Below are 27,142 nucleotides of genomic sequence, written 5' to 3'. Positions count from 1 at the left end.
AAATCTCCACTTTTCAACCTCCGTAACTCTGGAGCCGTTGATTTTATAACAATTATGTATGGACCTTTTTTGTTTGAAATTTTATGTAGAACATTTTTATATGAAACATTTTTTACGCTAAATTACGCTAAAGCATAGTTTTAGAAAAAATGTAAAAACACTACTAATTTGCCGACTTCTCCCCATCTCCCCCCCAAACCGGACGCTCAAAATGGTGTAATTTTGTACTGAATAATATGTGGATCATACAAAACTATTTAGTGTTGGAGGAAAACTTTTACTTTGGATGTCTGGGTTAGGCGTAGGCCTTTTTTGGACCAATTGAAGGGCTTGGGGGGAAAAGGTAACAAGCCACAAAAGTAGAAAATGGAGAAAACCTAGTTTGAAACTTTCAATCAAATCCTTAAATCAGAGTTTTTATTATAACACAACAATATTTTTTTAAATGAAACTTTATTCTGAATATAAGCAATTTACAAACTAAAAAAAACAAACGGAACTCTTAACTAAAAGAGAAAAAATATTTTTCTTGAGCGACGTGGCTTACTCCTTTTTTACAAAAACATTGTTGTAAGATTTTCTTATCTAAGACTATATTTCTATTTTACTCGTCCAAGTCAAAATTCTCCGTTTCCGGATCTTCTGCGAGGTCTGTTGACTGTTGTCGAACGCCCAGCTCAACGTAAAAGTCGTGATAAACTAAAGGAATATAAGGCATGAGTTCCCTTAAATTGATTAGCTTATTTTCGTTAAGAGGTACAGATGTGGTATATTTTGGAGGAAGATCTCTTAGATTTATTCGATTTCCATCTTTTACTTCTCGCTTACCAATATTGACCGATTCAAACTCTTCATTTAAAAAGTGTTTCACAAACATTGTGTTGGGTTTATCCGCCTCAAATCTAAAACATCTAACTTGACTAAAACGTAAAGGTTCTTTTTCTTCTGTCGTCTGTTTTTTGTTAGTTTGCCTTTGCAGCTCGTCAAAGGAAATAAAATCTTTTTGTTGCATCTTTATAACTTCAAATGGATTGGTTTTTTGGGCTTTTCTTATAACGTCGCACCATTGATTGGGATGATAGATTTGTGCCGTAAATTTCTTTTTCTTCTCAATTAGGGCAAAATCACGATCTGAGGGTAAGCGCGTATGCCCACTTACAAAAAACGATGTTCGATAGCCAAAAACTCTTTTTCTCTGACTAGTTGCATATATACTGACATCAGAGCCCAGTTTTTATTTTGACCCCCACAGTTATCGGTGTAAATGATAAGCTCTTTATTATCAGTATTTGTTAGGAACATTTCGATATATTTCAGTAGTGCACTGGCAATTTCATCACTACCCCTCTTTGCCACATTTTCGGTCCAAGTGAACATGTACCCCTGCTCTCTGTTGCAGTTATGGATGCCCAAATTGTACATCCATGCCTTTCTCAAATAAAATGCTTTTCCCACAGTCAAATTCAGCACTGTTGTAAATCAAATGAAATTACTTCCTTTTCATCTGTTAATTTGGCATGTGCAGACTCTTTTATCAAGTCCTGTTGCATCGCCTCAGCCCTTCTTTGATGCAACTCTAACTTTAACTTAATTTGTTGACATTATTCAGCATTTTCTTTATTTGATTCGAGCGGGACATTGTATGAATCGCATGTTTGGCATGTATCCGTTTGTGGCAGTTTAAATCCTATATTATATTGCGAGCAAAAAACTCTTCTGTAATAATTTTCTTTCACTGGGACAATATGTTTGGCATTGCACCAAGGCAGGGTAACGGGTACAGTTGTTGGCCGGTCACTAGTGATTGGCCACTTTCACAAAAATCCTAAATATTAAGATTTTTAGAAAGTATAAGGAAATAAATGTATTTGCATTGCAATTCGGCAACATTGCTATATATTTGGTCTAGCCATTATCTCTCTCAGTTAATATTGTCTAGTTGTGACAGCGTGTGTTGTTCGAAGCTTAACAGCTGCATCCAGTTTTAAGAGTTTTTTAAAGAATTTGTTAAGGAAGGCCATTCATGAGGTGAGTTATCTTGGCTAATAATACTGTGTATCTGCTTATATTAATGTTTTGTGATGATTTAGTGGGGTATATCTTACGTTATCGGTGGTTATAATAGTAAGGTTATAATTTTTGGCGGTAAATTTTAGTGACCAAGCACTGTATCTTAAATATGTCCGCATTATAATGATTGGCCTACCGGCCAATTACTGTACCTACTTTAAATTAAAATATTTATTATAATTTAGGCTCTTTTAGCTTAGTTTGGCCCAACACAACATATTTCAAGCATTTTTTCTTATTTTTTATGGCAATAGCTAGTGGTTGGCCGACTGCCAATCACTAAACCACAGGGTGGCCAATAACTGTAATGTGTAATAAGAATATATTTTTTGTCCGGATTCGTTTTTATAAAATTACAATTATTTTAGTTGTTATAACATTAATGCCAATGCGGGCAATCTGAATCAAATTTGAAACGTCCGTATTGTAGATAACATTATTAGATACTAATAAATGATTTTTATTTTTAGAATAAAAAATGCCAAATATCCGGAAAGATAAAACGTATCATAAAAAATATACAGAACAAGATCTTCAGTCTGCTTTTCAGACCATAGAAAATGGCATGAGCCAACGGAAAGCCGCTGAACAATTTAATGTGCCAAGAGCAACACTCCAGTTTAGAGCAAGCGAAAATTTTAATGAAAAAACTAACCTTGGTCCCAATCCTATTCTTTCTTTAGAGGAAGAGAATCGTTTAAATAATTGGATCGTAACATGCCAAGGCAAAGGTTTTCCAGTAAAAGTGGAAAATATACAAGACTCGGTTAAAGGTTTTCTTGATGCAAATCCACGTGCTTATTTTTTTACTGACAATCGGCCCGGAAGAGTTTGGTATAGATCCTTTTTAAAGAGACATCCAGATTTAAGCGAGCGAACTTCAGAAGCGGTAACAGCAGCACGTTCAGTTGTATCTGAAAAAGATATAAGAAAATGGTTCACCGGTGTTCAAAAATATTTACACCCTAAACGTTACATTGATATTCTTCAAGACCCTTCACGTGTTTTTAATGGGGATGAAGCCTGCTTCCTCTTGTGTCCCAAAAATAAACGAGTGTTGGCTGTAAAGGGAAGCAAAAATGTATATCAAATAGAACATCACTCCAAAGATAATTTGACGGTTATATTTAGGTTTGCAGCATCTGAAGAAATAACAGCACCGATGATTATTTACCCATACAAACGACTTCCTAGCAATGTTATAAATTCAGTTCCTCGAGAATGGGGCATAGGCTGTAGCGATACGGGATGGATGAAGAATGAAAACTTCTATGAATACATAGGAAACGTGTTATATAAGTGCCTAGTTGCAAAAACACTAAATTTCCAGTCATTTTGTTCGTTGATGGACATAAAGCTCACTTAACCATTCAAACCAGTGAATTATGCTCAAAGTTACAAATTATTTTAGCGGCATTATATCCCAATGCGACCAGAATTATACAGCCTGCAGATGTTGCTGCATTTAAACCATTAAAGGCAAATTGGAACCGGGCAGTATTAAAGTTTAGACGAGAAAACCCAAAAAATGATACTATTGTCACAGAAGATACAATGACTTTAGATATTCAATCGACATCCGATAATCTGCCTTTAGTAAATCAAGACAACTCATTATATAAAGAAATTGACACCTCAATTGACAAATTCTTTTTTGGCCAAAAACCCCAGAAAGAAAGGGTAAAAAGCAAACAGAACGGTTGCATTTCGTGCTCACTTCTTCAGATCGTCAAAATGCAGAGAGGCGTAAAATTAAAGAGAAAGACGAACAAGAAAAAATAAAATTAGCACGAAAACAAAAGCGAATTGACGCAATAGCAAACAATAAAGGTAAACAAAATAAAGAAACCATGAAGAAAGTAATAAAAAAATTGCCACAAGAGCCAATTCCGAGAGCAAAAAATGTCAAAATATTTTGAAGAATAAAGAAAATGTTACACTAAATACAGGTGATATTGTAGATACAAATACTTTTAAATCAGACACACTTCTTGATCATACAATTAAAAGCACTACTTTGAGAGGTGGAGTTAGAGTACATATACCAGAAATGATTAACGCCAAAGAAAACCACGAACTGCCACGGAACCAATTTCCTGATTCTGTAGAGGAAAACGCTATTCTGCCCTCAATTGATAACGTATCTTTTGATGTCTCCAACAATAAGAATTCATCAAATTGAGGAATACTTCCCAAAGCAAATGTACAAATTTGGAAACCAGCAAAGAAAAACGTGCTGGTGAGTCGGCTAAAAGAAAGTTGTTTTTCGAAACAGAGGGATATCCAGAACATGAAAAAATACAAATTCTCTCAGATATATTGGTGAAACAATCAGACAACACCAACATATCTGTAAATAATAATCTCTTGTATACAGGATTGTGCTATTCTTGTTCCTAAAATATTTCTAAATCAAAAGTTGGATTAAAATGTTTATTTTGTGTCAGAGGCTCCCATATTGGTAGTTGTGTTAAAAAGCAACAAGAAATTGAAAATCTAAATAGTTTTGTGTGCCCTAACTGCAAAAACAAAAAAAGAAAATTATAAATTTTATGAGTGGCCAATAACTGTAAAATATATGCCAATAACTATGTTTGCATGGCCAATAACTGTGTAATTTTGTATGTTTTTAAATGTGTGTTAATTTTTTATGTACATTATTATTTTTACTAAAATAACCTGACTTTTTATAAAATTTGATGTTTCATGGTTATTAAAAAACCCTTACAAAATATTTCACATTAAAATATACCAATTTACAATTTTAATTCAATTTGAAATCCCTTAAGTGGCCAATCACTGTACCCGTTACCCTATATAATAATCTGTATATAAAGATGATATGGACAAATCGTGATTGATGTAAGTGCGGTTGGGGTTATCTTGCCTGCTGTAATGGCTGGAATATTTGGGTATTGCTTGAATATGTCGATGGATGGACAGAATTCTCTCTTCAGATATTTTGTTTTTTCTGTTCGTATGTTTTCCTCGCTTATCAGTTTTTGGAGTAGACTTTCCTTCCTTTATTTGGCAACAGATATTATATATCCGCTTTTTGACTGCTGGAGACCATGAACTGCCAAAAATTCAGATTTGCATACTTCTTTGTCGGTGGCATTAATCTTTATATAATATTTAAATGATACACTTCTACAAGATGTTTGGCGTTTGATTTTTTTTGGGTAACTTCTTTTTTTGGGAATGCATTTTATTCTACCAAATAAGTAGTTATTTTGTTGCTGTCGAGTCCCCAGATTCCAAAATGCATGAAACATTTCTTCTTCTTTCCCCATCAGGCTTGTTCTACATTTGTTTTTGCATTTACATGGTTCTCCAATAGCTTTAGGTTCCATTTCAGTCCCTTGGTATGTTTTGTACCCATGGCCCAGATTTCTTCTTGTTTTCTCCCGGTCCCTTTTCTTAGAATGAACTTTGCTCCAGCGTGAGGGCGTTGAATTGTCTGGAAAACTTAGATAACCTCTAGAAATATCTTGTTTCTGATCCGAGGGATCGTTGGACTCATTTTCGTCCTGAAAAAAAAAAAGATGTATAATTTTTTGCAATAAGGTAATAAGCCACACACATTTTTCGTAGAAATTCTGCTAGGCATATGAACAAAAATACTGCAGCCGGAGATATAACGCAGTACATATCGTAGTTACACAACATTACGGCGTTATGTAGACGTATTGTACGTAAAGGCAACAATACGTATTTCGATAGATAGTAAAATATGAAATTTTATATTAAGCTTAAAAATAACAAAACCTTTTGCTAAAAAAGGGAATAAGCCGCATAGAAATAAACTTACCAATATATGTGTAACTCCTTCTGTTGAACAGTCACTTTCAGTAACACTGTAATCTTTATCATTCAGATCGCCATCTGAATCAAAATCAGAGAATTCACTTCCACTACTACTCTCAAAATCAACTTTTCTTTTAGCTCGGCGTAATTTATAGACATCCATCTTGAAAATCGCCTGACATGTTCCTTTTCTAACCAAAAAGTTCTGAATTTTGGCAATTGTTAAGAAAGAAATTCGCGTATAGAGGCGCCATCTCTTTCGCCATCAATAGCTAAAATAATTGATCAGCAGTTTCGTTGCACACTTGCAGGTATCTTTTAGATTTTTTCTAATTTTTTAGATTTATGTGGCTTGTTACCTTCTTCCCCCAAGCCCTTCAATTATACTATACTACCTCCGTAACTTTGGAACTGTTCATTTTAGAAGGATTATGCATAGTTGCATAGGGCCTTTCTTATTTCAAAGGACCACGCAACACTCCTTATGGAAAAGTGGTCCCGGTCAAATTTGATGAAAGTTTGGTCAATGATACTTCTTGATGTGTAGATTAAAAAAGTCCATGGCACCTGGGTCTAAATAACAACTATTCTCGAGTTATAGCCTTCAGAAGTTATTGGATTCGAGTGCTCGGTTTACGTTAAGTGCACTAATTTACGGTCAAGTGAACGAAAATATTTATTATTGGAACAAGAGAAACTCATGTTCTTTATACATACTTGCGTGTTGTATATGAATTCGTGGTCAAAAATAGTTGGATCGTATTTTAGTCTTCAGAAAACATCCGAAAAGTCCTCAAAAAACTAAAGAAGTGCGGTATAAAATGTGCTGCTAGATCGATATAAGCATTATCATGTTTTCATGAATGCTTCACAGTTATGGAATACCAGCAAAACTGCAGTTCTGTCTTATCTTTAGAAAAGTACTGAACAGTGGCCGATCTAGGGGGGATAGGGCTAATTCCACTCGTAACATGTTCCAGAATAATTAAAGAAAAAATTGTTGAAACATAAAAAAATAAATTAGTTGACATGAAACTTGTCCCGCATATCAGATATAAGACTGGTAGAAAACATGGACTTGATTTCAATACTAAAAAACAAAGTACCTGGTAGTCTGTAAAATCTAAATATTAATTACAATTGTCTATGGAAAAATCGGGTTTAAATCATCTTCGACTATTTGTACGTTAACATTTTGCTGATTTCGGTTAGATACATCATACGTCGTGTTAACTAACGACCTGTCAGGATACTTAACATTGGGTTGATGTCTTGCAAAGCCTAAAAACCATAACACACTGGTGATATGACCACAAGTACCTACAGTTCTCGCACCAGAATGACAGGTACAGTAGTACCCGTTAATCGGTTCTTCTGCAGGCTTATCTTCACCATTATCTTCATCAATCCTATAGGAAATGAATACTTGGTGTTTTGTAGCTTGCCGAAACCTAGAAAATATTCGAACTCTTATGAATCCCGGTTCATCCATATTCTCATCAATCTGAAACTCTTCGTCATTTTCACTTATTATTTTATCTTGTATGTAAGATGGTGCCAGTTTAATTTGATATATCCCAATCGTAATGTCTTTTAGGTAGTCTAAGTCGAAAACAGGAAAGTTAGCAATATCATGATTATGAAGCCTTCTCCATTGACCATTTCTTCTAATCAGATTATCAGTCTCAACTCTAGCTTGTACAACATTAGGAATTAGTAATAACTGTTCAGCTGCTTCAACTGTAGCCACCTTGCATGTGGATCGGTGGGTGATACTTATTTAATAGCGCACCAGCAATACGGTAAAAATCATTTAGTTTTTTTGCATGGTGCATGTTTATAGAATTGGCAAAGAATTTAAAGATAGACCGTAAATGACCATTTCTTCATTCTACAATCCCTCGATTTTTCGTAATAATGCGTGAGTTATTAGCATCTTCAATTGAAAGTTGCTTTTGTCCACGTGGCAAAAGGGCTGGCATCTTATGTTCGATACCTAGTAATTGTAAAAATGGTATACAATCTCGATATGCTCTGTCTACCAGGAGTATGTCCCCATTTTGAAACCAATCTTTTAAATAATTTCTATCTCTGTTAAATGCATGTTGAAGAATGTTGGCATCATTATTGTACGATCAGAAAAGTATGGTCCAAAAATCGATAAAATATAGCAGTCAGGTGCTACAACTAATGTTGGTTTTAAAACATGTCTACTTTTGTGCATTGAATAAGACTGTCTAAGTACTTGAAAACAGTTGCTTTTATGTAAGTAGGCATATGATGTATCTGATAATGCAATCACTTTTGGTTCATTCGAATTCGGATTGTACACATTATTAGAGTAAGCCTTAGTATTAGAGTAATTAATTGATTCCTTGGTATTGCTTAAGGCCCAATATTTTGCACAACAAAACTTTGAATAAGTGATCTTATACTAACATATTGTCTAGTATTATAACAACACAAAACCCTGAGAAAACTGTCACTCAAACCTTGTCTCAACTTACATAGAAACATCAGTAAATCTCTTTTATTAACTGTCTTTACCGTTTTCGAAAACAGGATCACAATAAGTAAATAGTTCCTCGAATTGTTCTTTAGTTACTGGAGCCAAACATTGAAAACCTCCATTATCTCTCTCTATCAGCGAGGTTCCTACAGCCTCTGCCGCTTCTCGCATTTCGACCGCCATCGTTTTCTGTCCATCCATTCGTCTTCTTTGATGGCTCTATCTTTCATGATGTGCCGTACATTTTCTTCCCAGGCAACTGAAGGTCTTCCCCTTCTTCTTCTTTGGTGTGGTATGTAATTTAAAGCTTTCTTTGGCCATCTATCTTCATTCATTCGTTTCACGTGACCATACCACACTAGTTGTCTAGTTTCAATTTTATCTACACTGGAATATACAGTATGTGTCCTCCTTCTAATATCTTCATTCCTGATGTGATCTTTTTTAGATATACCACACGCTCTCCTTAGATAATCCATTATCTAAATTATCAATATTTAGACCTTTTATTTCTTTAGCAGCGCAGATTCTATGTTCGCCTAAAAACAATGCTAATTCTGGATCTTTGATTTTATGTGGTCGTTTAGTGAAAGCTAGACCAGGTAACAAAATACCAGGAACTAGGCCCTTTTCATTTAAATGTCCTACACAGACTCTGACGTCGTAAGGTACGAACATATTTCTTTTTATAAAAATGTTCACCCTACAAGACATTGACATTCGCTGAATAGCATTAGTAGCATTACAAAATAAACATATAGAATTAGCTGTTTGTGTTAACACATTCCGTTTAAGGCAAGTTGGATCCTCTTTCAGTAATGCTATTTCATTTCTAATGGAATTATTACAGTTAATGCACAATTTTGAAGCTTCATTCAATTCCAACGGTGGAAGATTCAGTGATTCACGTCTTGCGACAGCTATTTCAAGTTTAATATTATTTTCATCTCCGTTTATGTGAGCTAATTGTCGAGGATTAAATTGTCTATCGCATGCAAAACATCGCAACCTAGGCTGTGTGTGAGCCATAGTATTGTTTCCAGTTAAATATGATCTATAAATATTTATTAAAGTTTATACTAATCGCTAATGAATAGAGCTTTTCATTCACAGTCATTTGTTTCGAGCTTCTGTCATATGTCGTATAATCCGTGTATATTAATATTGTACACAGATTATACAATATATGACACAAGCTCGAAACAAATGACAATCGATGAAAAGCCCTATACTAACACTACTAAACTAACTGAAATCGCCAAAATTGGACCTACTAAGTGTAATAACATTAAATAAAATCTGGATTTCCCGGAAAACCATCCTTAACATCATTCTAACATCCTACAATCATTTTGTGACGGCGTATAGTAAAACCAATTTTGTCTGCAACCGCGAGGAGAGATGACAGACGTTAATTTATGCGGTGAAAGTGACCTTGAGGGTTTTTGTTAACTCTGTTTACCTGTACTATACGCACAGTGTAGGTAAGGATTTGGTGTTTTCTATACAAAAAACAAAAACCGTTTTCTGAAAGGTACGACAACATGTGCAGGGAACATTTTGTGTTCAATTAAAAAATTCTACAATGTTTGTGTTTGGACAAAAATGTTTTTAAATAGACACATAACATGCCTGTTTCTTTAAAATATGCAAAATTTGGAAAAGTTCTCCAATATGCGAAATATGCAAGCAATATGCGTTTAGAATAAAATCCGCTATATAACTGATAACTCTTTTTCAACTTATGCCTTTCATTTTTTTTTTATTTCTCCACGTTGTGTCATTCCGCAGATATCTTATTACATATTGACGATTAACATAACAATGAATACAGCTTGAAAATAACTTGATACATCTTTCGTCCTGACTCGACAAAGTGTGTGTGAGAGAGATAGAAAGAAAGAGAGAGAAAGAGAGAGAGATAGAGGAAGAGAGAAAGAGAGAGATAGAGGAGAGAATAATATCGATGAATTGTTTATGTTGGTAAATGTAAAAAGTAACATCTTAAAATCAAAATATAATTTTATTTATAACAAAACTTTTACAACTTTCTCACGTTTTTTTTTTTGTTTCTGGAGGAAGATGCTCGAAACAAGCAAACAAATTAAAAGCAACCTCTTCGCGAGTTTTTCCATTTTTAGTTCCACATTTGTGAATTACTGCATCTACTTCTGTTTCAGTGGCATAAATATTTCGATATATTTCTCTTACAGTATTTTCAATGATATCTCCGTTTTCGGTTATTATTTCACCCTTATTCAATATACAGAAGGCTGTCGCTCCATGTTTTTGTAGATCCATCGGTCCCTTGATTTCGTTTGGCCCGCCATGTTCAGCACCACATTCTTTCACGGCTTCACCTAAGTGACTATATTTATCAGCAGCCTACAAACAATATTAAATAAATACTGATTTAATATAACTGAAAACTGAAAATTCATAGTACAGTCTTTAACGGTAAAATATTGCAAAACATCTAAATTTTAAAAAACCGCTTGGATTGACATGAAATTTGGCATACATGCAGCTAACATGTCAAAGAAAAATAGTGATATTTTGCCGATAATAGCTTTTGTCCTGGGAGTTTCACCCCTTTTCGGGGGTGAAAAAATATCCGTCCAAACTAAGTCCGGGATTCGACTGACTAATCTTAAGCAACTTTTGTTCTATAGACGTTCTATAGAGGTAAAAAATAATCACGTTTTTAGACGGTTTTTCGCAAATAACTCAAAAAGTAAATATTTTGTCGAAAAAAATGTTCTTAGCAAAAATATAGCCTGTAAAAAAGTGTAAAAAATGTTGTCTGCATTAGATCTTTAGACGTAGTAGAAGCAGACTTATAGCTAATGAAAAATAGTTTCATATTCGTCAAATTCCAAATCGAATATTTGAACATGAAATAACCAAAAATGAAGCACTTTTTGAGGAACATGCATTACAACTTTTTTAAAATTGTTTAAAAAAATCTTTATTTTTGTTTTATAAAAAAATTTCTAGCATCAAAAGTAAACAAGTGGCGCTCAAAAGAAAGTTGGTCCCTTTTTTGTTGGTAAAAAAATCGGGAAAATTACCCCCTAATCAGCATCTCAAATGAACTTATTCGTTACCATTTCACAACTTGCCTTACTAGTGTATTTATTGTGTATACGATCTGTAAGTTTCATCGGTTTAAAGTTCTTATTTTTGAAAGGGCTGTAGTTAAGAGGGATTCAACGAGTCACTAATCACGAGTGTATGCAAATTTAGAAACACTAAATCTTAACCAATCTTTGTCTTACAGAAAAACAAAAAATACATGGTATTCCGGTACCTGTAATAATTTTTAAGTTATTAAAAAAAAGCAATTTTTTTTTTAAATAAGCACGTTGAATGGATGAAACCTACAGATTATATCAACAAAATATAAATAAAGCAACTTGTGAAGCTCTATCGATTAATTTCATTTAAGTTGCTAATTAGGGGGTGATTTTCCCTTTTTTTTTGTCAAAACAAAAGTGCCCAACTGTATATTGAGCGTAACTTGCTTAAATTTTCTATTAGGCTAGAATCTTTTTTATAAAAACAGAAATAAACCTTTCTAAACTCTTTAAAGAAGTTGCAACGAGTTTTCTCCAAAAAGTGCTTAATTTTTTTTATTATTTCACGTTGAAATATTCTATTTGGAATTTGGCGAATATTAACCTAGTTTTTGAATTATTTGCGAAAGAATGTCTAAAAACGTGTTTGTTTTGTTTAAAAATGAACATATTCACTCGCAAATAACTCGGAAAGTATTGAAATGGCGAAAAAACTCTATAGATCAAAAGTTGCTTATAATTAGTCAGTTTATCGAATTCCGGACTTATTTTGGACGTATATTTTTTCACCCCTGTGAAGGGATGAAAGTCACCCCCAGGGCAATAGGACATATCGACACAATATCACTTTTTCCTTTGACATATTAGCTATGCGTATGCCAGATTTCATGTCAATCTAAGCGGTTCTTTAAAATTTACAGCAAAACCCGTGAAAGAATGTACATTGCAAAGTAAGAATAGCTGAAATCTTTTTTATTATGCTGATATAATATGTTGAGTTTAAATGGATATTACGCTATTGTCTCTTTGCTGAGGCATTAGGAACATATGTATTTTTGAATGTTATGTCATTTTAAAATTATTTAACCTTCCGTTAATATATTTAGTTGTGACACTTTTCAGTTAAGTTTATTTTATTGATTAGCTAATAATACTAATAATATTTAAAAAAAAGCATTATTTTATTAATTTATTATAATAAAACGTAAAAAGTATGCATTGCGACTATCAAAGTGAGAAATGATACTTAACTAGGTACTATAAATTTTCAAAAAAATGTATGTAAAACTGTTTAGAAAGGTTCGTTCGTACGCCTCGTCTAAGCAAAATTTCAGTAAAGGCTATAGCGGGATAAGATGGTCAAAAATGCCCCCGCACCGATCAGCCCCGCTACTTATGTTTTCGATAAAGGATATAAAAGTATGCACTCATGCAAATTTTTATCTTCCCAGAGGTCCTAAAACGTCTTAAATCGAGAAAAAAAAAAGAATTTTTAGGTTTTATTTTTTTGTGGGCGCAGTTTTAATTTAAAAGATCTGAAAAAATTCAAGAGGATGTATATTTTGAATACAAAACAATCTAATTTTTTTCAGATTTTTGTAATGAAAAATGAGCCAGGAAAAATTTTTGAAATTTTCAAAAAAATTTTAGGTTATGATAATATGATTTGGTCAACTTTTAAATAGTATTTTTTGTGTACTTTTTGCCGTTCTTTTAAATGGCAGAGGCATAATTTTTAATATGCGAGCGGAAAGAACGAAAAAATCGAAAAAACCGTTTTGGGCTGTCTCGAGATGCATCTCGGCACAGCCAATTTTATGATTTAGGATCCTGACTACAACAACTGAAAAAAACTAAAATTGTGAATTTTGTCATAATATTTGGTATGTGGGGTTATAATAATATTTGGAACAACTTTTCCAAATAACTTTTATCGATTTCTGTAACACGTTTCTTCACCCTGCTTGTAGTAGGTCGCGTTTAAAATTTAAAGTTCAATTGACTATTTTAAAAATTGTGAACCATCACCCTGTATGACTGTGCAAAATTTCAAATCTGTATATATTTTTATAGCCGAAACATAGGGGTGTCTACATCTTAAATTCGACACACTGTGTCTTGTCAATTTGTTAATTTATTGCAATTAATATAGTCGTATTTTTTTATAGATTTAAAATATACAATCAAAGTACTGACTAATTCACTAATTTTATCATAAAAAGTTCAAATTGATTGCGTTGAAGTATGGAACTAGGTACCTATTTAAAAGGACTAATTTTAGAAAAATTGGAGTTTAAACAAAACTTAATTTTTAGGAATTTCCCATTTTTCAACTTTCACTTCAAAATATCTCCGAAAATACTGGAGATAGGAAAAAAATGATAGATTAACAAATTGTAGCTTTTTTAATAACTAAAATTCGTTTGTGCACAGATTTTCATCACAGTGAAGAGTTAGCGAGATATAGCTGTTTAAAACCTCTATTTACGAGCAAACTCCCCCTTATTCGAGCCCTTTAAACCCACCCTAATTAAAAACTAAGGGATCTCACGAAATTTAGTTTACACATTCTTACAACTCTTCAAAAATCCTACAAACTCATTTTTGAAAAATCTTTTCACCGCCAAAAATGAAGAAGCTATGTTTATAAAACGAATTTTTTTCTTCGAAAAATTCGGATAGTCCGCATATGGATAATTTTCAATGTATGTATAATACCACAGAACCGGTTCGTATACTGGAAGATGACTAAGAAGCTATTTGTATTTGTATTTGTACATATTTGTAAATTCGTATTTTTGTGTAAATAAATGTTTTTGTAATTCTTTAATTCTACTTTTTTTCTGTATAGACCTATTAAAATATCTACTTATAAAACTGTAATGTTATTAAGGGTGGTTTTTAAGGGTTGAAGTATTATCATATTATATCCTAAAGTATAAAACAGTCATTATTTAAAAAATCAAAACCAAATTTTAACCATATTAAAGTATATAATGTTTTTATATAATTTTTGAAAATAAGGGGTTGTTTACACCCCTAAAAATAATCAACGCCCTTAAGCATGATATAGAATATGAAGTACAGGGTGAGATGATCCTAATCCCAAATTTTTATGTAAATCGATGCAAGCCGAAAATGTTCTTTTAGGATAAGTAAATTTTTTATATATATAACTCCAACAAGGGTGGTTTTAAGGGTTGAAATATTATATGATAGTATATCTTAAAGCATAAAACATTAATTATGTAACTAATAAGAACCAAATGTTGACAGTATTAAAGTTTAAAATCTTATTTTATAATTTTTTAAAACTAGGGGTAGTTTTCACCCTTACAAAACCAAAAGCGTACAACGGCTCAATATACAAAATGAACTAGAGGGTGTAATGAGCCGAATCCCAATGCTGGACGAAAATATTGCGAGGTTTTGCCATTTTTTCAGCTTCATTTCCTCGACTATACCAAATTTTATGACAAAATTCATAGTCCTGTCGCCAGGGGGGGTACAACGGCCTCGTTAATTCAGATGGACTTACTCAAGTTTTTTTTATGTATTTTGACCCGTAGAACACGAATTTTTTGGGTAACAGTTGATCCGGATGTCGATAAGATTGTTATAGACCAAGAACTTGAGGAATCAAATAACAGCGATTTTTGGCAAAACAAAACAATATTTTGTATTTTTTGGGCCATTTTAAGTAAAAAATATTTCTACAAGTTTTTTCGTAGGATGCACAGTTTTCGAGATAAACGCGGTTGAACTTTAAAAAAATCGAAAAATTGCAATTTTTGAACCCGAATAACTTTTGATTAAAAAATAAAATAGCAAGTCTGCTTACCGCATTTGAAAGTTTAAGTCAAATTATATCGGTTTTGATTATTTGCATTGGTAAAAATTTATTTTTTTATTGTTTAACAAAGCTATAAACACGTAGGGTTTCCCGTGCTTTTACATGCGTTTTAACGCATGTAACGTAGAAATAGTCTTGATTGCACTAGTACCTATTCTACCTACTCGTTCGATTTTAAATGAGAAATCATAGAAACATCACTCACGCACTAGTTGTTTGTAGCTTTGTTTAGCAATAACACAATAAATTTTTAGCAATGCAAATAATCAAAACCGACATAATTTGACTTGAACTTTCAAAGGCGCTAAGCAGAATTGCTATTTTATTTTTTAATCAAAAGTTATTCGGGTTTAAAAATTGCAGTTTTTCGATTTTTTGAAAGTTCAACCGCGTTTATCTCGAAAACTGTGCATCCTACTAAAAAACTTGTAGAAATATTTTTTGCTTAAAATGACCCAAAAAATACAAAATATTGTTTTGTTTTGCCAAAAATCGCTGTTATTTGATTCCTCAAGTTCTTGGTCTATAACAATCTTATCGACATCCGGATCAACTGTTACCCAAAAAATTCGTGTTCTACGGGTCAAAATACATAAAAAAAATTTGGGTAAGTCCATCTGAATTAACGAGGCCGTTGTACCCCCCCCTGGCGACAGGACTATCACAATTTTAGTTTATTTTCAGTTGTTGTAGTCAGGATCCTAAATCATAAAATTGGCTGTCCCGAGATGCATCTCGAGACAGCCAAAAACGGTTTTTTTCGATTTTTTCGTTCTTTCCGCTCAGATATTAAAAAATCTGCCTCTGTCATTTAAAAGAACGGCAAAAAGTACACAAAAAAATACTAATTAAAAGTTGGCCAAATCATATTATCATAACCTAAAAATTTTTTGAAAATTTCAAAAATTTTTCCTGGGCTCATTTTTCATTACAAAAATCTGAGAAAAATTAGATTGTTTTGTATTCAAAAGATACAACCCCTTGAATTTTTTCAGATTTTTTAAAGTAAAACTGCGCTCACAAAAAAATAAAATCTAAAAATTCTTCTTTTCTCGATTTAGGACGTTTTAGGACCTCTGGGAAGCTAAAAATTTGCATGAGGGCATAATTTTATATCCTTTATCGAAAACATTAGCGGGGCTGATCGGTGCGGGGGCATTTTTGACCATCTTATCCCGCTATAGCCTTTACTTAGATTTACAGAATAAATTGTTTTTATACAGTGATGAGTGCTGTAATAACCGGCAAAACAATACAAAACACGGAAAACATAATACGTTGTGGAATAAAAAGGGATGAAACCAGTCGAGGTGGAGTATTATTATCAATAGAAACTTATAAATTTACATTATACTTTTAGATATAATGACGCCAACTTTGTCAAACACCGGAGGAGTTTGATAACTAGCGATAGTGACAAATTTAGTTGACATACTTCTCCGATATGTATGCAAATTTATAGGTTTTTTATGATCACTTACCACCTCTATTACTTTTTTCTCTGTTTATTTCACATATATTATATCTTGCCGGTTATTAACGCACTCATCACTGTATAAAAAATTCCTAGGTTACGGTGATCAATTTTTAAAACTTTATCTTTAGTTATTTTTAGTGATTTCACAAAAATTCAAATTTTACTTCTTTTTAGTATTAATACCGCTAACTACATAAAATAATCCACAAAAATAGCAGACAGGCAATGGACAGCTTTAAATAAATTAATGAAAAGAAGCTTAGAAAAACTTAATGTTTAGTTGAATTTATTCATAATAGCATAGTATTCAACGAGCAAGTAATGATGACTAGTACTCACGGTAATTAAAAGGCTAGTGTCGTAATTCATCAGAGTGGGTCATATTCATTACATTGGAGTGGAATACTATACTTTTTCTACGACCTTGTTTATTTTAATTAGTAAAAAAATATAATTATCAACTACCCGAGAACAAAATTACAATTTACAAAAATAAATTTTGCTTACCAGTAGTACCGGGTTGAATAATTATTGCTTGCCTATTAACAAATGCTTTATTGTGTATTTATAATTGTAAAAAATACAACAAAAAATAGTCAATTCAAGTTATATTCGTTTTCGAAAAATTATAATAACAAATTTGTACCTACTGTCAATTTTATAAATAGGAAATGGCTATTATTGGTTGATGTATTTTATAAAGTTATAGTGCACATTTATATTTAACTGTATATAATACCGGGTGTCCACTTATATTTTCCCCCATTTTAACTGCCTATAACTTCTAAACGGCTCAAGATAGAAATATGCGTTTTTCGCTGAAATATTTTATTTGAGTAAAAGTTTTGTCTGAATGGATTGAATTTTTTATATCGCTTTCAAATACGAAAACAAAAATGGCGGATTTTTGAAAAAACGTTGTTGACTTTTTTTAATGGAACACCCAGTATATTTTTTTTGTAAATTAAAAGAAAGGTCATTCACCTATCCAGCTATATAAAGTTTTTCAAAATCGGTTGTCAAATCACTGAGTAATTAATTTTTAAAATGAGAGGTGCAACGAGGATATCACATACCTAAATAACATACTAAGCAAATTGATATTTAATTATGTTATGTGATTTCCACATTGCATCTCTCACTTTAAAGATTAATTGCTCACTCATTTGACAACCGATATTAAAAAAAAATATATCTTTGGATAGATAACTGACCATTTTTTCAAAATACAAAAAAATATACTGGGTGTTTAAAAAAAAGTCTACAACGCTTTTTTTCAAAAATCCGCCATTTTTTATTTAAAACGAGATAAAAAATGATCATTTACCTAAAAACTTGAAAAAACAGTCATTTACCTATCCAGCGATATAAGAATTTTTAAAATCGGTTGTCGAATGACTGAGCAATTAATTTTTAAAATGAGAGATGCAATGTGGAAATCACATAACATAATAACAATTTGCTTAGTTATGTTATTTTGGTATGTGATATCCATGTTGCACCCCTCATTTCAAAAATTAATTACTCAGTGATTTGTCAACCGATTTTGAAAATTTTTATATCGCTGGATAGATAAATGACCTTTCTTTCAATTTGCAAAAAAATATAGTGGGTGTTCTATTAAAAAAAAGTCAACAACGTTTTTTTCAAAAATCCGCCATTTTTGTTTTCGTATTTGAAAACGATATAAAAAATTCAATCCATTCAGACAAAACTTTTACTAAAATAAAATATTTCAGGGAATACCGCATATTTCTATCTTGAGCCGTTTAGAAGTTATAGGCAGTTAAAATGGGGGAAAATATAAGTGGACACCCGGTATAATAATATAACTATACATGTTATAACAGTGATTCTCAACCCTTTTGAGTCATGTACCACAACATTATTTTAAGAATTAATTATCTAACTGAAATACTTCTTATCAAGTTAGGTAATCTAATTAACTACAAAATTAATATGCTCTATTTTAGCTGTATTTTTGTGTTTTGTATACTACCGCAAATAATGATATGCACTACCAGTGGTACATGTACCACAGATTGCGAACCGCTGTGTTATAAACGTGCCACTTCTCTCACTATTTACATACATTCAAAACGAAACATTTCTCACGCAGTGAGAAAAGTAGGTCATTGCAGTGAGAAAAGTCGGCCATTGGCGGTTTTACATACACATAATAGCCGTACAATGTACTATTAACACAATATAACTGTATAAAATAAACACAACATAAGTTATAAATTTCAATAAATAAAGCAAATGCACTAATGTCATTGTCATTGAAAATGATACACGTCAAAATTCATAGTAAATAAGGTATAAAAGTAAAAAATAAGTACTGACCCATTGTTACAGTTAAAAATCCTTTAAAAATTTTTCGAAGTTAATTATTGATATAAATGACAATAATTATTGTATTAAATGAACAATTTTAAGTAATTTTATTTGCAGTCTATGTACGACTATGTATTATTAAAAGTGGCATGCACCATTTGAATCTATCTTCAGCCTGTGAGTAATGACCCGTAAGTAATGAACTATTACTCACGGGTAAAGGAATGGGTGGTATTATCTATTCAAAAATATTGAATAATGATTATGTTTATGATTATGTATGTTTTAAAACACACAAACCGAAATTTCCAAAATTTCAGAAATACAACCTGCCAAATACCTATTATCTCAATGAATTTGAAGGAGTTAAAATAGCAACTAAAAATATAAAAACTCTGTATTCATTACATAAAAACTAAACAAAAATTTAACAATCTCGACAAATGCAATGTTATAAATATATTCCATATCTTGTACGAACTGCGATTCGATTTAGTTTATATTGGCGAAACTAGTAGAAATTGTCGAATTCGCAAACCACGTTATAAATTTTCATGATCCAAAAATATTAAACACAGAAAAAAATAAACATAAACGTACTTTTCTTGAGATGGTTTATATTAGTAAAAATTCTAATACCATGAATAAAAAATCTGAAATTAATAATCGTAGTAAAATCTATAATTACATCCATTGTTTCAAAAAATAACCATTTATCACTTTATAAGGTTTTTCCAATTTTCACACTTTTTGGGCATTCAGTTTTGAACAGAATTAAATATCACTAATATTTCAAATTAACTATTTTGCTTTTTGAAGAAAAAAAACTTCCTTATTTGTTGTTATCTTTGCTATCACAGAAAAAAATTAAAAGTAAACGTACTTTTCTTGAGATGGTTTATATTAGTAAAGATTCTAACACAATGAATAAAAAATCTTAAATTGATAATCGTAGTAAAATCTATAATTACATTCTTTGTTTTGAAACATATTAGTTTATAAGTTTATAATATTTTTCCAATCTTTCACACTTTTTTTGGCATTCAATTTTGAACAGAATAAAATATCACTAATATTTCAAATTGACTATTGTTTTTGAAGATAAAAACTTTTTAATTTTTTTGTTATATTTTCTCAATATCTTATAGATACCTACATGTAGTGATGTGAGTTGTAAAATTACATAACTTACGTTACATAAATTACACGTAACTTACGGTAATATTACATGATACCCGTAACTTAATGTAATTTATGTAATTTTTGGAATTTACGTAATTTATGAAATTTAACGTAACTTATGATAAATTTACATAAATTACCGTAATTTATGTAATTACTGGTAAAATTACATATATTATGGCAACTTATGCGCGCGCAATTGTCGTAAGTGCGGTGCGCCGGTGCCGGCGCGCGCGAACCAGTGGGTGCTATTACGCTCGTCGCTCGTTAGTCGTTCCTTAGTCTGAGTCAGGCAGGTTATGTTTACATTTCTGTTATTGTATGTGTAATGTGTATGTATAAGTTAGTTTTCGACTGTTCTTTCTCTATTCATTCACGCAGCGTTGGTTACTTTACATTTATTTATAAGGAAGCACAGAAACTATAAGGTAAGAAATATATTATTTCTACAAACAGCAAAACACGTGCCGGTGATGTCCATAGCAACCTTAGATTGGGAAACACAGGGGCGGGCCTATCGCATATCGACTGTACGTTAAATCTAACGCGCGTCATTTTATATGTGGCTACAGTACTTAATTCTGAATTCGGTTTACCAAGTTTTATTCGATTTTTTAGATTAGTTTACTGTACAATAACTATAAGAATGATAGGAGCAACGGGGTACTTGTGCATGTAGCATGTGTAATTGAATTACACTGACATAACTTACTAAATAAAAAATTTTGATAACGTTGAGGGCAAAATAATGTAGTTGTCCGATCCAGTATTCTGCTTATTCGAATTTCATTAAATTGTTACACAGATTCAATTTTAATCTTTCTTCTATTTAAGGATGCCTAACAATTTTTTATGCCCTCGTGCCCATCAAATACTTTGAAAAATAATGTTTTTTCCCTTCTTAATGTTTAAGTCTACCTGAATATTTTTTTTAGGTCATAAAACATGGTGAAACGTAAGACAGATATCTGGCTTTATTTTGAAGTGTTACCTGCGGGTTCTTCTAATCAAAAGACCATAAATGTGAGGTGTAAATTTTGCAAGAGTGTACATGCAAAAAATGCTACAAGAATGAAATCTCATCTTCAACAATGCACTTATGTGCCGCATATGATAAAACTTAAATTCAATATTTTAACTCCAAAGTCAAAGGGGAATCACTCTAAATTTCCATTTGAAACATCCATGAAAAAGATCACATCGGCAAAATTGGATAACGATAACACTGATGCTGCTTGTACATCATCAACGGTTTCCACAGCATCAACATCTGCTTCTGATAACATTCATGTGGAAACACCTGTTTGCACAAAAATCAACAGAATACAATCATTTTGTGATCGAATGACACACGAACAAAATAACGAATTGAATATTTTGCTTGCTAGAGCTATTTACACCAGTTCAGCACCACATTCAATTACCGAGAATGAAGATTGGAAATTGTTTTTTAAAAAAATTAGACCTTCATACACCTTACCATCGAGATATATGTTATCAAATCGTCTCCTGACCGAAGAGTACGAGCGAGTTGAAGTTCAAGTTAATGATAAAATTAAGCAAGCTGACAATTTATCATTGCAATGCGATGGTTGGTCCAACTTGCGAAATGAAAGTGTAATTAATTTCATTGTTACAACACCCGAACCGTTATTTGTCAAATCAGTACTAACAAAAGCAGAGAAGCATACCGCAGAATATATAACAAAATTAATGGTTGAAGTTCTGGAGGAGTATGGACCTAAAAAATTTTTCGCTATTGTGACTGATAACGCAAAGAATATGAGGAAGGCTGTGAGACAATGTGAAGAGATGTATCCCCATCTTGTATCATACGGCTGTTTAGCGCACACATTACATTTATTGTGCAGCGATATTTTGAAATTATCTTCAATAGAGACACATTTGTCACATATTATACATATCGTTAAAACTATTAACCAGTGTCAAGTACTGAGAGCTCAATTCACAGAAATAAGAAATGAGATGAAGTGTGGAGTGTCTCTTAGCCTACCTGTAAAAACAAGATGGGGTTCACATGTAAAATGTCTTCAAGATCTGACTAAATGCAAGTCCGTCCTACAACGTCTAGCAATATCTCCAGATAAAACAATTCAAGATAGAATACGCAGCGCAAAAGCAAATTTACTTGATGAAGGATTCTGGATAAATTCTAGCGCTCTTGTTGAATTGCTTAAGCCAATTACTGAAGCAATAACACGTCTTGAAGGAGATTCTTCGTCAATTCATTTGGTTTGTGAAACTTTCGCGAAAATCGGTAGTAACATATCTACTCATTTAGAATGCGTGAAACTAACGGATTGCGAAAAAACAGAAGCGATGGATAAATTTATATCAAGGAAGGAATACGCCCTTCAACCGATCCATTTTGCCGCAGACTTACTAAACCCTCGGTCTGTTGGTGCAAATTTATCATCAGCCGAAAGGATTGAAGCGATGAAATACATTACTACTATGTCAACCACGACCACGATAGAGATTGGTGATGAAGGAGTGTCAAAGATTACTGAGGATTTAGGAAACTATTTAGCTAAAACAGACTTTTTTGGCGAAACATTTTTATGGAACATACTCGATAATGTCTCTTTGGTTACATGGTGGAAAGGATTTTGTGGACATTCATGCCTCTCCAAAGTTGCAGTCAGGATATTGACAATGCCGTGCACTTCTGCGGCAACAGAGAGAAGCTTTAGCTCCCAGAGCAGCATTCATACGAAGAGAAGAAATCGCCTAACAACTCAAAGGGCAGCAAATTTAAATTATATACAATATAATTCAAAATTGCTGAAACGTTCACGACAACATCACATACAAAGTCAATATCCTATAGAAGAGACTGTACAGAACAACGTTTCGATAGAAGGTAGAAACTTACAGAAGGAGATAGAAGTAATTGAAAACCATATTTCCGAAGAGGAAGAATTAGACGAGGTAATTTTAAATTTAGGCATTTTTTAGATATGTGATATGTGCATGTGATATATGCAGTTTGCTTCTTTTCCGATTTTCCAATGCATTCCACCGTTTTCGAATAAAAAATTATAAATCTTATGTTTTCAGACAATATCATCATGGCATTCAAATACAACAGGAAATGGAAATTCCGACGATGATTTTAATTTTGCTGACTTTGCAATGACCGATGATGAAATTGATCAAAGAATGGAAACTAGGGAACAGAGACCAGCACGCATTTTGAGACAAAGCAAAGTGAACATTTTAGAAAACGTCTTAATGAAATCGGTAAATTAGTGTAAACACATACATATTTATTGTTTATATTCCAAAATTATCAATTTCAGGGTAAAGGCACAGAACAACCCCAAAAAAAAACGGAAGTCGAGAAGGATACTTCAGATGCCGAAAACAAGGTAGTTAGATCTGTATATATTATATTATAAACCCATTATTTTTACTCTCTATGTTTACACTTTCCTATTTAATTTCAGGATGCAGTTCTGGATTTGCCGGAGATAAAAAAAATTACACAAGGCTCATTGGAAGAGCAAACAATTGAAACTTCGACGTTTTATAACAAGAAGGTCTCCAGTTGTCTGCGAAAAAGGAAGTTGTGATTTATAAAAGCCGCTTAAAACAAAACTAAAGAACCTATGTTTTCATTTCTTTATTATTTGTATGTATTTCTTATCCACTTTTCTTTATTTCATAAGTATGTAGTTACTTTGTGTTTATTATATTCAATATGAATGCAAACAATTGATTTTTTAATACAATGAACATAAATTACATAAGTTACATAAATTACATCTGGTTTGTAATTTTTGGGTAATTTTACACGTGTAACTTACAATTTCTGAAATTACACGTAATTTCACATCGCTACCTACATGTATACGTTATAACCAAAGTTACTTTATTTTGTCTCTGTCAGCCATGAATTTATCAAATTTTTAAAACTCAATCAAATAGTTGTCATTTAGCTCTATTTTAAAATTAACTAATTAATTTCTTAATCTTATTTTTTAAAGAACTGTTCTTTTTTGTGCTATTTAAGATGTAAATACAGCCCATTATTATTTTTAATTTTATGTAAATTATCCAACGTTCTTGATAACCTAAATTTTGGTAGGTAAATCTCATTATTTGTTATTATAACATTCATGCACATTTTGATTCTGTTTTCTCTTATTACATTGCAGAATTTCTTAAAAAATGAAATAAATTTTTCTGAAAGCTTGAATATGCAGACAGTAGTGTATTTTTTAAGCCCTAATTTGACTTCAATACCCAAACACTATTTATAGTATTTCTTATATTTAAGATTACATAATTTAAAATTTAAAATTTAAATTTTCTTATATTTTATATCAATTTATAATTTTTTAAATAAGTATATAACTACAGCATAAAACTCTTATAAGCAAAATTAATACTCACAGTTGTTAGAACGCAAGCAATTAGGACCACACAAAAAATTGTTCCCTTCATGATTGGACAAATCTCGAAACTGTAATAGTATCGAGAAGCACAAAGAAATTATTTTAAGATGCCATTTGTTTACACAACGTTGCTTTCTGATTAAAAAGGTCAAAAATTACCGCTTCGACGGTCAAATATTACCTAGTGACAAAAATATATACACCTTATGGTTACCCAATAACTCCATATACAGGGTGATTCATTAAGAAAGTCCAATCTCTGAGTTGTAGATTCTAGACCTCAAAATATTAAGATTTAACCCAAATCACTTATATAAAATGTGCCTCGTTACTGAGTTACAGGGTGTTCTATTTAAAAATTTAATAACCATTTTTACCCAGTACTTTAAAACTATTTGACATATCCTTGTCATACTTTGCAGAAAGTGTAGTTGCCGTACACCCTACTAAATTATGATAAACAAACGTTTCTGGCTACTACCAGAGGCGTACGACAGCGGACAGTGCATGGTTTACCCTTCCCAAATTCTACGCCACTGGCGAAATTTGCTAATTTAGCACAACATTTTGATTTTCCAATACTCTCTATGTAAATAATATACTCTTCATTCGTAACGTTAAGGTCATTAGTTTTCGAGATATTTGAAATTGAAAATGAAACTTTACAGTTATTTTGATTAATGTATCATGCCCCTTCATTTTTAACTTCAAATATCTCGAAAACTAATGATTTTATCGATACAAATAAAGAGCATATTATTTGCATAGAAAGTATTGGAGAATCTAAAAATTATGCTAAAATGGCAATTCCACCAGTGGAGTAGAATTTGGGAAGGTTCACCCATTCATTATCCCCTGTACATTTCTGGTAATAGCCAGAAACGTGTATTTAACATAAATTAGTAAAGTGCGCAGTACCTACACGTTTTGGCAAGTATGATGCGGCAATTTCAAATACTTTTAAAGTACTGGGTACAAATAATTTTTAAATTTTTAAATCAAACACCCCTATTACATAAATATTAAATATTTCTATCCAGTATTTTAAAAGTATTTGACATATCTTTATTATACTTAGCATATAGTGTAGATACTGTACAACCTACTAAAATATGTTAAATAAAACTTTCTGGCTAGTACCAGAGGCGTACCACAGGGGAAAGTTGACCCTTCCCATATTCTACGCCACTGGCGGAAGTACTATTTTATTGCAATTTTTCGATTCTACAATACTTTCTATGCAAATAATATACTCTTCATCCGTACCGATAAAATCATTAGTTTTTGAGATATTTAAAGTTAAAAATGAAGGAGCACAATACATTAATCAAAATAGCTATGCCGTTTCATTTTAAACTTCAAATATCTCGCAAACTAATGACTTTAACGTTACGAATAAAGAGTATATTACTTACAGAGAAAGTATTGGAAAATCGAAATATTGTGCTAAAATAGCAATTTCGCCAGTGGCGTCGAATTTGGGAAGGGTCAACCATCCACTTTCCCCTGTCGTACGCCTCTGGTAGTAGCCAGAAAAGTTTATTTATCATAATTTAGTAGGATGTACAGTACCTATAATTTCTGCCACGTATGACAAGGATATGTCAAATAGTTTTAAAGCCCTGGGTAGAAATAATTATTAAATTTTTAAATAAAACACACTGTAACTTAGTAACGAGCCACATTTTATTTAAATAATTTGGGTTAAATCTTAATATTTTGAGGTCTAGAATCTACAGCTCAAAGATTGGACATTCTTAATGAATCACCCTGTATACATAATTTTCGTCTTGAATTAAAGAGTTTCTCACAACCACAAAAAAGACTCGAAGTACCTTATCGTACATTGTTTTATGTTATGGAAATGAAATGTGTATTAGAAGAATGGAAGTAACGGATAGGGGTAAAAACTTACTCCTCATTTACAAAACTGCTAACCGTATTGTCAATAGTCAACTCAATAGTCAAGTTATCACATTATAGTCTAAGATCCGATTCTAGTTCGACCTTCAGCCTTCTGCTTTCCGGATGAAACATTTTTGTTATTAAATTTTATGCATCATATTACTTGTATAGGCTGCCTACCTATAGGTTTGAAATCAACATTTCAAGCACATGTTTGTGAATTTTTTTTGAAAGTATGGTAGAAATATTTATTTTTTAAGTAAATAAGCATATTAAGTACAATTCGTAAAATATTCGAAAAAAATTCAAGAAAGTGAAAAAAAAGCCAACGGTAGCAAATTTTTAAAGTCACCTCAAAAAACAGTGGATTTTGCGATGGACATCAGAACTCATCATTGGATCATGTCTTTCAAAAATTTAAAAAAAAATTATTAGCTTATGAGTTGCTCCAAGTAACGCTGTCGAGCTTTTTTAGTTTTGACGATTGTCGACTTTTTGGTATCA

General features: G+C 32.0%; 2 protein-coding genes across 2 annotated transcripts; one reads left to right on the top strand and one right to left on the bottom strand.

The window, feature by feature from the left end:
• Positions 1 to 10,390: 10,390 nt before the first annotated feature.
• On the bottom strand, positions 10,391 to 24,850 carry LOC126879010 (uncharacterized). Its single transcript, XM_050641887.1, has 2 exons — positions 24,732 to 24,850; positions 10,391 to 10,771 (listed from the first exon to the last, which is right to left on the bottom strand). Exons 1-2 carry the CDS (start codon positions 24,780 to 24,782, stop codon positions 10,439 to 10,441), a joined length of 384 nt encoding a protein of 127 aa, XP_050497844.1. The 5' UTR covers positions 24,783 to 24,850; the 3' UTR covers positions 10,391 to 10,438.
• Positions 23,400 to 24,181, top strand: LOC126879011 (uncharacterized). Its single transcript, XM_050641888.1, has 3 exons — positions 23,400 to 23,576; positions 23,636 to 23,704; positions 23,783 to 24,181. Exons 1-3 carry the CDS (start codon positions 23,469 to 23,471, stop codon positions 23,906 to 23,908), a joined length of 303 nt encoding a protein of 100 aa, XP_050497845.1. The 5' UTR covers positions 23,400 to 23,468; the 3' UTR covers positions 23,909 to 24,181.
• Positions 24,851 to 27,142: the final 2,292 nt, after the last annotated feature.

The sequence above is a fragment of the Diabrotica virgifera genome, chromosome 1, assembly GCF_917563875.1.
Source record: "Diabrotica virgifera virgifera chromosome 1, PGI_DIABVI_V3a".
NCBI lineage: Eukaryota > Metazoa > Arthropoda > Insecta > Coleoptera > Chrysomelidae > Diabrotica > Diabrotica virgifera.
Note: the sequence above shows the minus strand (reverse complement) of the source record. Positions and strands in the feature narration are given on the sequence as shown.

Bases quoted from the DNA above. Each gene is read 5' to 3' on its own strand.
- LOC126879011 (XM_050641888.1), top strand. From the start codon at position 23,469: ATGACCGATGATGAAATTGATCAAAGAATGGAAACTAGGGAACAGAGA. The intron at 23,577-23,635 runs GTAAATTAGTGT...TATCAATTTCAG, and splicing joins AAAACGTCTTAATGAAATCG to GGTAAAGGCACAGAACAACC. The intron at 23,705-23,782 runs GTAGTTAGATCT...ATTTAATTTCAG, and splicing joins CTTCAGATGCCGAAAACAAG to GATGCAGTTCTGGATTTGCC.
- LOC126879010 (XM_050641887.1), bottom strand. From the start codon at position 24,782: ATGAAGGGAACAATTTTTTGTGTGGTCCTAATTGCTTGCGTTCTAACA. The intron at 10,772-24,731 runs GTGAGTATTAAT...TATTGTTTGTAG, and splicing joins TTGCTTGCGTTCTAACAACT to GCTGCTGATAAATATAGTCA.